Source organism: Panulirus ornatus, chromosome 9, assembly GCF_036320965.1.
Source record: "Panulirus ornatus isolate Po-2019 chromosome 9, ASM3632096v1, whole genome shotgun sequence".
Lineage (NCBI taxonomy): Eukaryota > Metazoa > Arthropoda > Malacostraca > Decapoda > Palinuridae > Panulirus > Panulirus ornatus.
The window spans coordinates 49,949,982-49,963,927 of NC_092232.1; the positions used below are offsets into that span (position 1 = coordinate 49,949,982).

The window sequence follows — 13,946 nt, forward strand, 5'->3', positions numbered from 1 at the left end:
AGTTCGACACAGTAGAACAGTCTGTACTCTCGCCTCACACTCTACCTGTTCGTCACGTATCGACCACTATATATATATGTGTATATATATATATATATATAGAAACTACTCACGCCATCAAATGTAGTGCGAATGCTCATCATGCAGTTCATACACCAACAGCAATAAAATATTTAGCAATAATACCATCGACCAAAAAAAAATGCAATTCAGACCCAACACACTCCCCACATTCACTATGCCACAGATACACATCATGGCAAACACATCCATCCCCACACTCTTTACATTCACCACACTCTCTAACACACTCTCAGTGTACTTATTATCCCACACGTGTACAGTACAGTACATGCTATATTTACCCCCCTTCTCGCAGCTCAATATCACTGTGGAAGTACTCTGTGTACTACACAACATTATAAGTACACCCTCTGCACATCCAAGATTTTGTAGATGAAATGCAGTCACTCTCAGGCTTGATCATGTAACACAGCTATGTACTAGAACACACTCTGTGTGCAACACAGACATCCTCATGTAACACAGCTGTGTACTAGAACACACTCTGTGTGCAACACAGACATCCTCATGTAACACAGCTGTGTACTAGAACACACACTGTGTGCAATACAGACATCCTCATGTAACACAGCTGTGTACTAGAACACACACTGTCTGTGCAACACAGAAATCGTCAGATGTCTCATAGTCAACTCGCTCAACACTACGTCACGTGCACATGACCCGTCCGTCATGCAACACAACACAGGCAACATGTTCAATATGCACAACACATGTAACATGAACTGGCCAGAACTTTTTCTCTGTATTTGTTTGAGCAATGAATTCAAAACACGCTAATGAAACACACGGACCAAATACAACTCACTTGCCACCATGCACATGACCTCACCGTGGGAGATATTTTTGGATCATGCACTCACCACATTTCACTCATTAGGCAGACACACTCACCTTAGTACATTCGTGAGGCCCGTGCACTCATCATGCACATACACTGAACACACCACTCATGAGAAACACGCACTTCACTCGCATTTCAGACAGTCTTAAGAACACTGATCAGACACATGCACTCAACAAAAGGCACTCGAAATATCAAGCTGCCATGCAAACATCATGCACTCAGGAACATGCCCTAAGACTTACTGTCTTCAATCGCGTTTACCTTTTCTGCATCATGAATATCTAATGAAGATTCTGAGGCACTAGTCATATCAATGGTCTTCCAGCGAAATTACCTTTAACTCAGAAAACCTCTTTTGTATGCTGAGTGCAGTAACATATACTGAGTGCATAGATATATCCATTTATAGAAAGGATTGATCCGTCCTTGAGTGGAGTACTGCTCTCACATCCGGGGTGGTTCTAGCTTTGCATCCTTACTGGACAGAGTTGAGTCGAAAGCGGTTTGACTTAAAAACTCCCCCAGGCTAACTTCAAAATTTCATATGCTTGTCCTAAGCCACAATGTTGGTTCACTTTCCCATCTTCTGTAGGTATTACTTTGGTTTTTGCTCCCGAGAGCTGGCTGCTTGTGTACCCCCCACCATTAGCTAGACCATGCAATACTTGGCAAGCTGTTGCGTCACATGATTACTCTGTGGCTTTTGGCAACTCAAGTGTGGGTCGTTTTGATAACTGTTTCTTTCCCTACTCCTCGAAGCTTTGGAACTCTCTACCTTCTCATATCTTTCCCAATAACTATGATCGAGCGCATTTTGAAAGACCGGTTTTTCACTTCCTCCAAAATTCGTAAGTATTATTCTTTGTCTCTTCTTTTTCCATTTCATATACCTCTCTATATTTTAGTTATTCAGTTAATGCTCAGCCTTGATTTGGACATTTCTCTGTGACTAGAACCTCCACCGCAAAGAAACAAAAGAAAGAAAAATATCGAGTGCATGAACTTAGAATATTCTGGCATATGACAGAGACTTTATCCCTGGGGATAGAGGAGAAAGAATACTTCCCAAGTATTTCTTGCGTGTCGTAGAAGGCGACTAAAAGGGGAGGGAGCGGGTGGCAGGAAATCCTCCCCTCTCGTTTTTTTTTTTTTTTTTTAATTTTCCAAAAGAAGGAACAGAGAGGGGGGGGGGGGGGGCCAGGTGAGGATATTCCCTCAAAGGCCCAGTCCTCTGTTCTTAACGCTACCTCGCTAACGCGGGAAATGGCGAATAGTATGAAAGAAAAAAGAAAGATGACTGAGACTTGTTCTGTGAAAGTACTTACCGATGGGGGTCGAGTCTGCTCCACACAAGCTGCGTGTTTCTTTTTTTTTGACCAACCCGCACGTGAAGGTTCTCTAGGAATCTACCATAACACCGACACTGCCCAGTTCACGCTCAGCTGTGGTCCGTCCATATCAGACCTCCTGTAAAAAGTATGGCCACATGTTAACCAACCACACAACTCCCTCTTGTAAACAAAGGTTCACTTAGTTCATTTTCGAACCTGAAGACCTTACCGAAGAAGGTGGCGATCGTGGGCAGTATTTTTGATATGAGAAAAGGTATTCGTTTTGCATGATAATGACGCGCAAGATGGCGCTATTTCTCCAGGAAACTACTTCGATCTTGTCTGAGGACGTTTATGGTCCATACATGACAGATGAAAGTGCACTAAGGTCAACACCAACACACCTCCCCCTCTACATGGTTGGCCATATTGTCTACCGAGGCATCTGGAAAGAGGAATCATTTCCGACGTGAAAGGTTCCTGACGAAGTACTCCTCCAGTTGATCTGATAAGATAGAGTCACCTGTAAGATAGAGTCTTCGATGCCATCCAAGGCCTGAAGGAGGATTCATTTGTGTCGTTACTGGTAACCAGCGCTTGTGTTCCAAGCGATTAGCACCTCCCTGCACTACCTTGGAAAGGTTGGTTTACCAGACTGGGAGACAAAAGATTAGATTACGGGGCTTCAATCACCCCCAAAGCTGCTCTCCCCCTAACGCCGGCTGCCTCGCCTCACGCCTCCACCAAGCTGGTTTCAGTCATCTCCTGAAGGAAATTTAGCCAGCTTTTTTTTCCTTTTTTTTCGGCCGGTCTTCAACCTAACGTCGAAGCATCGATCACCTTTGGAGGAGCTGTGGACGCCCCGATGCCCACAAGAGGCAGCTCAGATAAATACTCGTACGTAAACACAACAGGAGGACAGACATCTCTGTATACTAACCCATCACAGACGCAGCCATGGCCATGAATTTAACAGATTTGACTGTAAACAGTGAGAGTTTGTGGTAGGAGTCACTCTCACAAGTGGATCACGCCCAAAAGAGGAGTGTGTATGGCATGTCTAGCTGAAGCAGCACACCAAATACACGAGAAGCGAGTACAGACGTGGTACAGAGCGAGCAAGATGCTCATACCGCAAGAGGCGGGAAATGAGATCCAGACTTTCTGAAAAGATTGCTGCCTCTTTCCTCATCAACAACTGGGAGAGGGGCTGTGTCCTGCACACACCCTACGTGATCACCACATTCTCCCTAGTCTCATAATCCCCCTTAGATACTTTACCAATGTCTTGGGTAATGTCTGTACCATACAACACCTAGAAATTAATGGCTCCGTCTCTGTGGCTTATTTGATCCACCTGGTTCCCCTGGTGCTATTACAGAAGCTGCCATGATCTGTCGGGAGAGATGGGGAACTGTAGACTGGGGACTGAGGCTCTTAGGTTTGTCCCAAATGGGTGAGTCGCTGTGTATATACCTCTCTCTCTCTCTCTCTCTCTCTCTCTCTCTCTCTCTCTCTCTCTCTCTCTCTCTCTCTCTCTCTCTCTCTCTCCTGCCTGTCTGCGCTTCAGGGAGTACAGCTGCCTCTGTGATTTCAGCCATCCGCCCAGCAGTCTCGACTGAATTTCAGCGCTGCTGTGAAAAAAAAAATCTTGGCACGTTTCCCGAATCAGGAATGGGGGCGTCCGTGTGTTGAAAGAGAGTGTCAGGCGAGACGAGGGTTCTGGTAGAATATTAATACCCCTGAAGGACACGACCATTGGCTTACAGTATCCTGTGTCCTAGGGTGTTGCTCCGTACTCATCCTGAATAGCCCATGTCATCATCATCTCTATCTCAAATCTCCCGGGTTGACACGGAGTGACACAGTCTCCTTCGTGTCTATGCTCCTGTGGCAGAGTTCACCGTCCAGATGTGTGGGCAGGGAGGTGCGAACTCAACCGAGACGACACCCAGCCTCCATATCCTCCTCCTCCAGTACCTGGAACCCACTGTTACTTCAAGTCACTTATTTTTCCACCATCTCTTCTTCCTGTACTGGGACTCTTCACCGATTCCAACCCCATTTAGGCGACTGTCGCTACTCTCTCCCTCTCTCTCTCTCTCTCTCTCTCTCTCTCTCTCTCTCTCTCTCTCTCTCTCTCTCTCTCTAGCCTCTCCTCTCTCTCTTCCTTAACATCCTTGTTTCGCCATTTTTCCTAACTTGAGTCATTAATCGACATTATCTTTTCATCGAAGGGCGTCGCGAGAATGCTCGTTGACCTCTGTGATTTAAAGGAGTGCACAAGACAGAGGCAAGTCCCTGCTCAAGGCCAGGGTGGGACACGACGTAGGAAGGGATATGACAAGCGTAGGAAGGGACATGACAAAACGTAGGAAGGGACAAACGTAGAAAGGGGACATGACATGCATAGGAAGGGACATGACAAAACGTAGGAAGGGACATGACAAACGTAGAAAGGGGACATGACAAACGTAGAAAGGGGACATGACATGCATAGGAAGGGACATGACAAAACGTAGGCAGGGACGTGACAAGCGTAGGAAGAGGCATGACAAGCGTAGGAAGGGACATGACAAGCGTAGGAAGGGACATGACAAACATAGAAAGGGGGACATGACACAATACAGGAAGGGACATGACAGACAAGAAGAGAGACGGGAAGAAGGAGAGGACAAAGCGAGGGGAAATGACCCAGAACAAGGAAGGGATAGTTAATGAAAATGGGAGTGAGAGAGAGAATGAAGCGCGGACCGCGCTGCAACGGGGGAGACGAAGTGAAAATGCACGGGGCAGAGCGGCCGAACGTGACGCAATGAGGGACGCACAAAGGGACGGGGGGGGAGCCGTGAATCATGAAGGGACGCAAACAAAGATGGGAAAAAACATGAGGAACCGCGTGAGATGGGAGCGACGTAAGAGGCAAGACTCGAGGAAAGGGAGATGGGGGGCGACGGGAGGAGGCATGACTCGAGGAAGGGGAGATGGTGGCGACGGGAGGAGGCAAGACTCTAGGAAGGGGAGGTAGGGGCGACGGGAGGAGGCAAGGCTCGAGGAAGGGGAGATGGGGGCGACGTAAGAGGCAAGACTCGAGGAAGGGGAGATGGGGGCGACGGGAGGAGGCAAGACTCGAGAAAAGGGGAGATGGGGGCGACGGGAGGAGGCAAGACTCGAGGAAAGGGGAGATGGTGGCGACGGGAGGAGGCAAGACTCGAGGAAAGGGGAGATGGGGGCGACGGGAGGAGGCAAGACTCGAGGAAGGGGAGATGGGGAGAAGTAAGAGGCGAGCCGGGTAGTCAACATGGAGGGAATGGCCCTCTCCTCACTGCCCTAACAAGATGTATTGACGACCTGTCTCCAAAATTAATTAACCATTACGATGAATCCCAACATAGAAAACTACTTGTTGTATACATGGAGGACGAGGTGTCCCCAGGACTGTGTGGAGGACCACATCACCAGCGGTGAAGTAGCTGGAGGACGAGGTGTCCCCAGGACTGTGTGGAGGACCACATCACCAGCAGTGAAGTACCTGGAGGACGAGGTGTCCCCACCAGCAGTGAAGTAGCTGGAGGACGAGGTGTCCCCACTAGCAGTGAAGTAGCTGGAGGACGGGGTGTCCCCACCAGCAGTGAAGTAGCTGGAGGACGAGGTGTCCCCACCAGCAGTGAAGTAGCTGGAGGACGAGGTGTCCCCACCAGCAGTGAAGTAGCTGGAGGACGAGGTGTCCCCACCAGCAGTGAAGTAGCTGGAGGACGGGGTGTCCCCACCAGCAGTGAAGTAGCTGGAGGACGGGGTGTCCCCACCAGCAGTGAAGTAGCTGGAGGACGAGGTGTCCCCACCAGCAGTGAAGTAGCTGGAGCGGGTATTCACCACTCAGTTATGGAGAGGAAGTTCACACAGGTTATGAAGAATGGTAGACGGACGATAAGAGGAGAAATGGACGAGGTAGAGAGACGAAGAGGAATGGAGATTACGAAGAAGAAGAAGAAGAAGAAGAAGAAGAAGAAGAAGAGGAAGAAGAAGAAGAAGAAGAGGATGGAGGAAAGTTAAAAGACGATTGAAAGAAAGAGAGAGAGAGAGACAGAGAGGGAAAAGCTGTGGGAATGATAAGATAAAAGAGAAAAATGAAGATAGAAGAAAGAGGTTTTATCAATTATCGCATAACTGGGGAATGGGAAGATAAACACACATATATATATACCTGAGAGAGCAGAGGAAAAACTGTCAGATGCAGGAGGAAAAGACAATGAGAGGAGGAGGAGGAGGAGGAGGATGAGGAAGAGGAGGAGGAGGAGGATGAGGAAGAGGAGGAGGAGGAGGATGAGGAAGAGGAGGAGGAGGAGGAAGGGAAGGTGGGGCTTAATAATGACAGGTGCCCCGGAAAACTTTTTTTCCTCCACCCTGCGCTACACAACATCTGCCATTCATCCCTTGCCTGACCCCCACCCCAACCCAACCCACCCCAACCCGAAGCGTCGGTCAAAGGTCACTAGGGGGTCGGGGAGTGGGGAGTTGGTCGGTCACCTCCCCGTGCACCGAAACCAGAGAGAGAGAGAGAGAGAGAGAGAGAGAGAGAGAGAGAGAGAGAGAGAGAGAGAGAGAGAGTGATGATACCCCCTACACGCAGAATCGAAAAGCCATAGAAATGAATCTAAGTGAATTTCATTCTTCGTTCTAAAGAACACCTCGATGAAATGCCACATATAAAAAAAAGATGCTGATGCATCAAATGCTTAAATGCTTAGATGCTTAAATGCTTACGCATCGAATCATACTGCATTGGAAAGCACAGTACGAGCGCTCACCAGACTGACCCACAGATGAAACACAGGGAGTTCGTGTGTTATGGACAAGGGAAGAGGAGGAGGAGGAGGTCCACCTGACAAGATGGGGTTCTACAAGCCTTAGTTCCAGGGTTGGGGAGGGTTCCATAACCCTGAAACATCTGCGTCAGAGATGAGCTTAGATCCAAGTGGGGTTTTATCATTCATCTTGTCCCGTCCCCTACGTCTCTGTCAATATACGATGTCTGTATTGTATGGTGTTGCTTCAGAGACGTTTCTCCAGTCGGCTGGCGTGCCTGAGGGAGTGGTGGGTAGGGAGGAGCAGCCTTCTACTTGACTATCCTGTCTCCATCTATAGTGATGTGTGGGGAGGAGGAGCCTTCTGCTTGACTATCCTGTCTCCATCTATAGTGGTGGGTGGGGAGGAGCCTTCTACTTGACTATCCTGTCTCCATCTATAGTGGTGGGTAGGGAGGAGCAGCCTTCTACTTGACTATCCTGTCTCCATCTATAGTGGTGGGTGGGGAGGAGCCTTCTACTTGACTATCCTGTCTCCATCTATAGTGGTGGATGGGGAGGAGCCTTCTACTTGACTATCCTGTCTCCATCTATAGTGGTGGGTGGGGAGGAGACTTCTGATTCGCCGTCTTCTCTCCATCTATACAGAGTAGAAATTTTGGACATTTTCCACAATTTTTCAGCAAATAACTTAGCCATAATCAACCAGGTCTTGTGTGACCTTTCTCATCCAAGTACTTAGAAGGAACGTATTTTTGAAGCATCCAATGTCATAACTTCAGACGCATGTCACACATACGTTTTGAATCATTGAACACATGTTTGAAGCATTGGAAACGTGTCAATACAACACCCCAAATCAGCATTTGAAGCACTAGAAACGAGTCAATACAACACTCAAATTAGCATTTGAAGCATTGGAAACGAGTCAATACAACACCCCGAATCATCATTTGAAGCATAAATCTAACACCTAGGAAATCACGCCAGAGGGGCATCCGAAGCAGAGTGGAGTCGACATTTTTGAACCCGTCTGAAGCCAGAGCGAAATGTGTTGGCCAAGATTCACCTGAAACAGACCCACCCCACTCCACGCCTCCACCTTCAGGACAACCCAAATTCTAATTTGGGAAACTCGTTGACAGAGAGAAAATTTCAGCATTCAGTAGTTTTATACATGTGTGTGTGTTTGGGGGAGGGAAAAATATATGTACGAGTGTGTGTGTGTGTGTGTGTGTGTGTGTGTGTGTGTGTGTGTTTTCTAGTTATGTGCCTAGGATGTATTTTGCGTGGCGTTGGGTTGGCGAGTGGGTGACCATGTCATCACTGATCCATTCGGTCAGTGGGACGAAGAGGATCCATTGTTGTGTACACGACCCTTAATGGACGAGACAGTGTGACGGAGGAGGGGCGACCCCAGGAGTGTGTTTGGGGAGGTTCACTCCAACACTGGTGTTGGAGGTGAGGTCATGCCCTCCAACACAACGGGACCACATCTTTGTACACACACACACACACACACACACACACACACACACACACACACACACACAACACAGACGTAAATAGCGAGGCTTCTGCAGTGTGTGTGGACCCCAGCCACCACAGTGTGGCGTGGGTAAACAGGAGGTACCAGAGCTTCCTGGTGTGGTAGGCAATACCAGATGGCAGACGAGCGTTAGAGTGTGGTAGAGAACGAGTTAACAGGTCATTAAGTAGTGTTGTCACACGAGTACACCTGAGCTGTGTACTGGGGTGTACTGCTCATCCCGTTTTTACAAGCTGTGGCACCACAGGGCTGGGAGTGTGGCACCACAGCACTGGGACTGTGGCACCACAACACTGGGACTGTGGCACCACAGTCTACCACAGCTTTAGGATAACGAAAGTCATGTAACAAATGTTCTAGATACATCCACCCACCACACCCTGGCCTACACCATCCACCCACCACACCCTGACCTGCTCCATCCACCCACCACACCCTGGCCTGCACCATCCACCCACCACACCCTGGCCTGCACCATCCACCCACCACACCCTGGCCTGCACCATCCACCCACCACACCCTGGCCTGCACCATCCACCCACCACACCCTGGCCTGCACCATCCACCCACCACACCCTGACCTGCTCCATCCACCCACCACACCCTGGCCTGCTCCATCCACCCACCACACCCTGGCCTGCACCATCCTCCCACCACACCCTGGCCTGCACCATCCACCCACCACACCCTGGCCTGCACCATCCACCCACCACACCCTGGCCTACACCATCCACCCACCACACCCTGACCTGCTCCATCCACCCACCACACTCTGGCCTGCACCATCCACCCACCACACCCTGGCCTGCACCATCCGCCCACCACACCCTGGTCTGCTCCATCCTCCCACCACACCCTAGCCTGCTTCATCCACCCACCACACCCTAGCCTGCTCCATCCACCCACCACACCCTGGCCTGCACCATCCACCCACCACACCCTGGCCTGCACCATCCTCCTACCACACCCTGGCCTGCACCATCCACCCACCACACCCTGGCCTGCACCATCCACCCACCACACCCTAGCCTGCTTCATCCACCCACCACACCCTGGCCTGCACCATCCTCCTACCACACCCTGACCTGCACCATCCACCCACCACACCCTGGCCTGCACCATCCACCCACCACACCCTAACCTACACCATCTAGGACATAAAATGATTCCTTAAATATTTTGATGATAATAGAATTATAATCATCTGTTCATATTGTGTCCACTGAACATACCAGTGTTCTAGTACATGCCAGCGTGAACATGATAACTCAGTACTAGGTGTTACCGGACTGTCTCCTCCGCTCAGTCTGTATATGAACAAGATCGCCTCACTCCAGACGAAGTCCTGTCAGCCACTGTGGTAGAATACCCCTTCTCTCTACCACTGCCACCCTCCACCAAGGCCTCCTATCCTTTACTAAGGCCTCCTATCCATTCCTAAGGCCTCCTATCCATTTCTAAGGCCTGCTATCATTTACTAAGGCCTCCTATCCATTCCTAAAGCCTCATATCCATTCTCAAGGCCTGCTATCATTTACTAAGGCCTCCTATCCATTCCTAAGGCCTCCTATCCATTCCAAGGCCTGCTATCATTTACTAAGGCCTCCTATCCATTCCTAAGGCCTCCTATTCTTTCCTACGGCCTCCTGTTCTTTTCTAAAGCCTCCTATCCATTCCAAAGGCCTGCTATCCATTCATAAAGCCTCTTATCCTTTACTAAGGCCTCCTATCCATTCCTAAGGCCTCATATCCATTCCTAAGGCCTGCTATCCTTTGATAAGACTTGCTGTCCTTTAACTAAGGCCTTCCTACTCTTTACTAAAACCTCCTATCCCTCAATAACGTCTCCTATCCTTCACTAACCGTCTCCTAACCTTCACACTAACGTCTCCTATCCCTTATACTAAGGCCACGATCATCATTCGTATCTCTCTTTTAATCATCCCAGGCCGTGTGTGTGTGTGTGTGTGTGTGTGTTGCCTCAGTCAACCTCCTCCATGCTGACCCTAGGTGATCTCTCTCTCTCTCTCTCTCTCCAACACAGGTGGACGTCAGGCCTTCAGGGACTTCCTCAAGTGTGAGTATTCTGAGGAGAACATTCTCTTCTGGCAAGCTTGCGAAGAACTCAAGGTGGAGAGTAACCCAGCAGTTATTGAAGAAAAAGCTCGGCTCATATACGAAGACTACATCTCCATACTCTCCCCCAAGGAGGTAAGGTCGCTGGGAAGAGGAGGGAGGTAAGGTGTGTGGCAGGGGAGGTGATAAGGTGTGTGTGTGTGTGTGTGGCAAGGGAGGGAGGGAAGATGGGAGGAGAGGAGGTAAGGTGTCTGGCAGGGGAGGTGATAAGGTGTGTGTGTGTGGCAAGGGAGGGAGGGGGAGGGAGGGAAGGTGAGACGGGGGAGGTAAGGTCGCTGGCAGGGGAGGTGATAAGGTGTGTGTGTGTGTGTGTGTGTGTGTGTGTGTGTGTGTGTGGCAAGTGAGGGAGGGAAGGTGAGAGGTGGGGGGAGGTTAGGTGTGTGGTAAGGGAGGGAGGTTAGGTGTGTGGCAAGGGAGGTATGGTGCGTGGTAGGGGAGGTATGGTGTGTGGTGGGGGGAGGGTAAGGTGTGTGGCAGGGGAGGATGTAAGGCGTGTGGCAGGGGAGGATGTAAGGTGTGTGGCAGAGGGAGAGGTAAGGTGTGTGGTAGGGAAGGATGTGAGGTGTGTGGCAGTGTGAGAGGTAAGGTGTGTGGCAGGGGGTGAGGTAAGATTTGTGGCAGGGGGAGGGAGTAAGGTGTGTGGCAGGCAGGGGGAGAGGTAAGGTGTGTGGCAGGGGAGAGAGGTAAGATGTGTGGCAGAGGAGGGGAGGTAATGAGTCTGGCATGGGAGGTAAGGTGAGAGTGGGAGGTAATCGACTCTATATTCTCCCCAATGATGTAATTTTTCGTTAACATCACCAAATTATTATCTTCATTCATCACTTTACTTTTAATCTAAAAAAAATTCTCAAAACTCCTGGTGTGTACACTGATAAACCATATCTTTAATGCACATTGTCGTACTTCCTTTATCTCTAATTCTTTTGCTGCTTTGATTTTGCAGTTAATAGACACACACACACACACACACACACACACACACACACATATATATATATATATATATATATATATATATATATATATATATATATATCCAAATGGATATAGTTCATCACCGTTTTACATATGGACATTACTGGTCACACACAGACACACACAGACACACACACACAGACACACACACACACACACACAGACACACAGACACACTCATGCTGATCATCCTCATGTCACCTAAGGGTCTTGGTAGTTGTTGACTACCATGTCAGGGAATCACACGACAGTGGTGGAAGTCCAATCAATATTTTTTTTTTGCCAGTCTCAAAATTGCCGTCGAGGCGTCGTGCAACACAGACCCAGGTTTGGCTGAGTGTATAACTCATTAGTTGGGTCTCCTTTAAGAGGTAAATTAGTGCTCTTGGAGGGAGAGGAGGGAGGGAGGAGAGAGGAGAGGAGGAGGAGATCCGAAGGAATGGAATGAGAATCTTGTCTGGACTGGATGGCCGTGGTAATGAAGTACGGAGGGCCAAGATCTGCTCTTTGGGGCCGGGGTGGGTAGGTGGTGGACAAGGGAAGGAAGATGCGATACCCAAATATAGATTCTTAGACCATGATGATGTGAATGTCAAGTGGCTCTTTGGACGAATGAGAGATTTCCCAATGTGGCTAGGACCATTTGCACACTCTCACACACACACACACACACACTGACTGCTATATCTCCCCACATAGCAAAGCTGGATAGTTATAATCTCCCCACTTCCTATTACCTCCCTATCTCCAGCTGTCGGGTCGAGGAGGAACACCACCACAGCTCATATGAATCCCTGTGGTATGACCACTCATCATTTTCTTTCTTGCACTCATCATTTCCCCGCCTTCTACCTCACTTATGGTGGCGGTATCTTGGGCCGACTTTCGTCTGTGTTGCTTGAGGCTCCCACCAAGAAAAGCCAATGAGCGACACTGGCCCTTATAACCTAGGACATAAAGAACATTATGCAATGTGGCTGGAGTCTACTGGTCATTACGAGTGTAAAGGGTGCGTGTGAAGACAAGGGCTTGGGTAAGACTATTGTAAATCGAGAGGCAGGTCGTGTGTGTGTGTGTGTGTGTGTGTGTGTGTGTGTGTGTGTGTGTCTTATTCTACGGATGGCTGACCCGCCAACAGGTCATTGCGAGTCGAATGGAACGACTTAGTCCTGTAATTGCCTATCGAAACGAGTCTTGGGAGGGTATAGGTTAAATACCCGCGTGATTGTCTCGTTCCCAGGTCAAAGAAAACGGGCAGAGATGGAGTGAGGAGGTTTGGGAGCTGAGAGAGAGAGAGAGAGAGAGAGAGAGAGAGAGAGAGAGAGAGAGAGAGAGAGAGAGAGAGAGGGTGGGGGATACACACGTGTCACACTGTACTTACGTACGTCCAGTGTTCTGCTGTGTGGTCAACGTACAGTGTTCTGCTTTGTGTACATACCCTCCTCCCCCTGCTCTCTCTCTCTCTCTCTCTCTCTCTCTCTCTCTCTCTCTCTCTCTCTCTCTCTCTCTCTCTCTGTGGTAGGCAGCCACCAACTTGGAAGTGGTATGTCTTTAACTGAATATTTAAAAGCAATATATGCTTACGACGTCTGAGCTCCCAGGTTGTTACAACCCTCTTCAACACCTGGGGGAAGGTTGTTACAACCCTCTTCAACACCTGGGGGAAGGTTGATACGTGATTTTCCAGTGGGTGGAGGTAGTAGTTTGAGGTCGATGGCATTGATGACCCCCGGTAGGTGAGAGCCCCGATTGCCCTCAACCACCCAAACAAGCACCAACCAGCCTGTTAGGTTTGTGGGATGTCCGGCCACTTGTGGTTATCTCCCCCCCATTATGTCCCCATTTCCGGCATCCCCTCCCCACCTTTCCTCCCCACAACAACGAGGCGCACTGTCTGGGTTCATCACCCTCTTTATTCAGGGCTTTTATTCCCCTCGTTTTCTTTATCGTCCAGCAAATTACTTCCGTGGAAAACGGCCGGTCACTGCATCGTTTCCCATCTGTCCTCCCTAACCTCCCCGTGGCAATCGTACTTCTCTCTCTGGAATTGGACTTACGATCCGACTCTCCTACAGAAGCACCATGTGCTCCCCCACCCCATTTCCTTCAACGCGTGCACCCTGTGTCACACATTCTCAATTGTAGGTAGTGTCCCTCCCGCAACACCTCTTCCTTCCTCCTCTTGATGCTGTGTCGCGGTTCTGCGCATTCTCCGCTCA

The 13,946-nt window shown here is 49.4% G+C and overlaps 1 protein-coding gene across 2 annotated transcripts in view; it reads left to right on the plus strand.

The window, feature by feature from the left end:
- LOC139750412 (regulator of G-protein signaling 20-like) overlaps nt 1–13,946 on the plus strand; it is a 216,040-nt gene that overhangs the window by 190,145 nt on the left and 11,949 nt on the right. For both annotated transcript variants that reach the window (XM_071665179.1, XM_071665180.1), the window contains one exon: nt 10,661–10,827. In XM_071665179.1, coding sequence (XP_071521280.1) covers nt 10,661–10,827 — 167 coding nt within the window. The remainder of the gene's footprint in view (nt 1–10,660; nt 10,828–13,946) is intronic.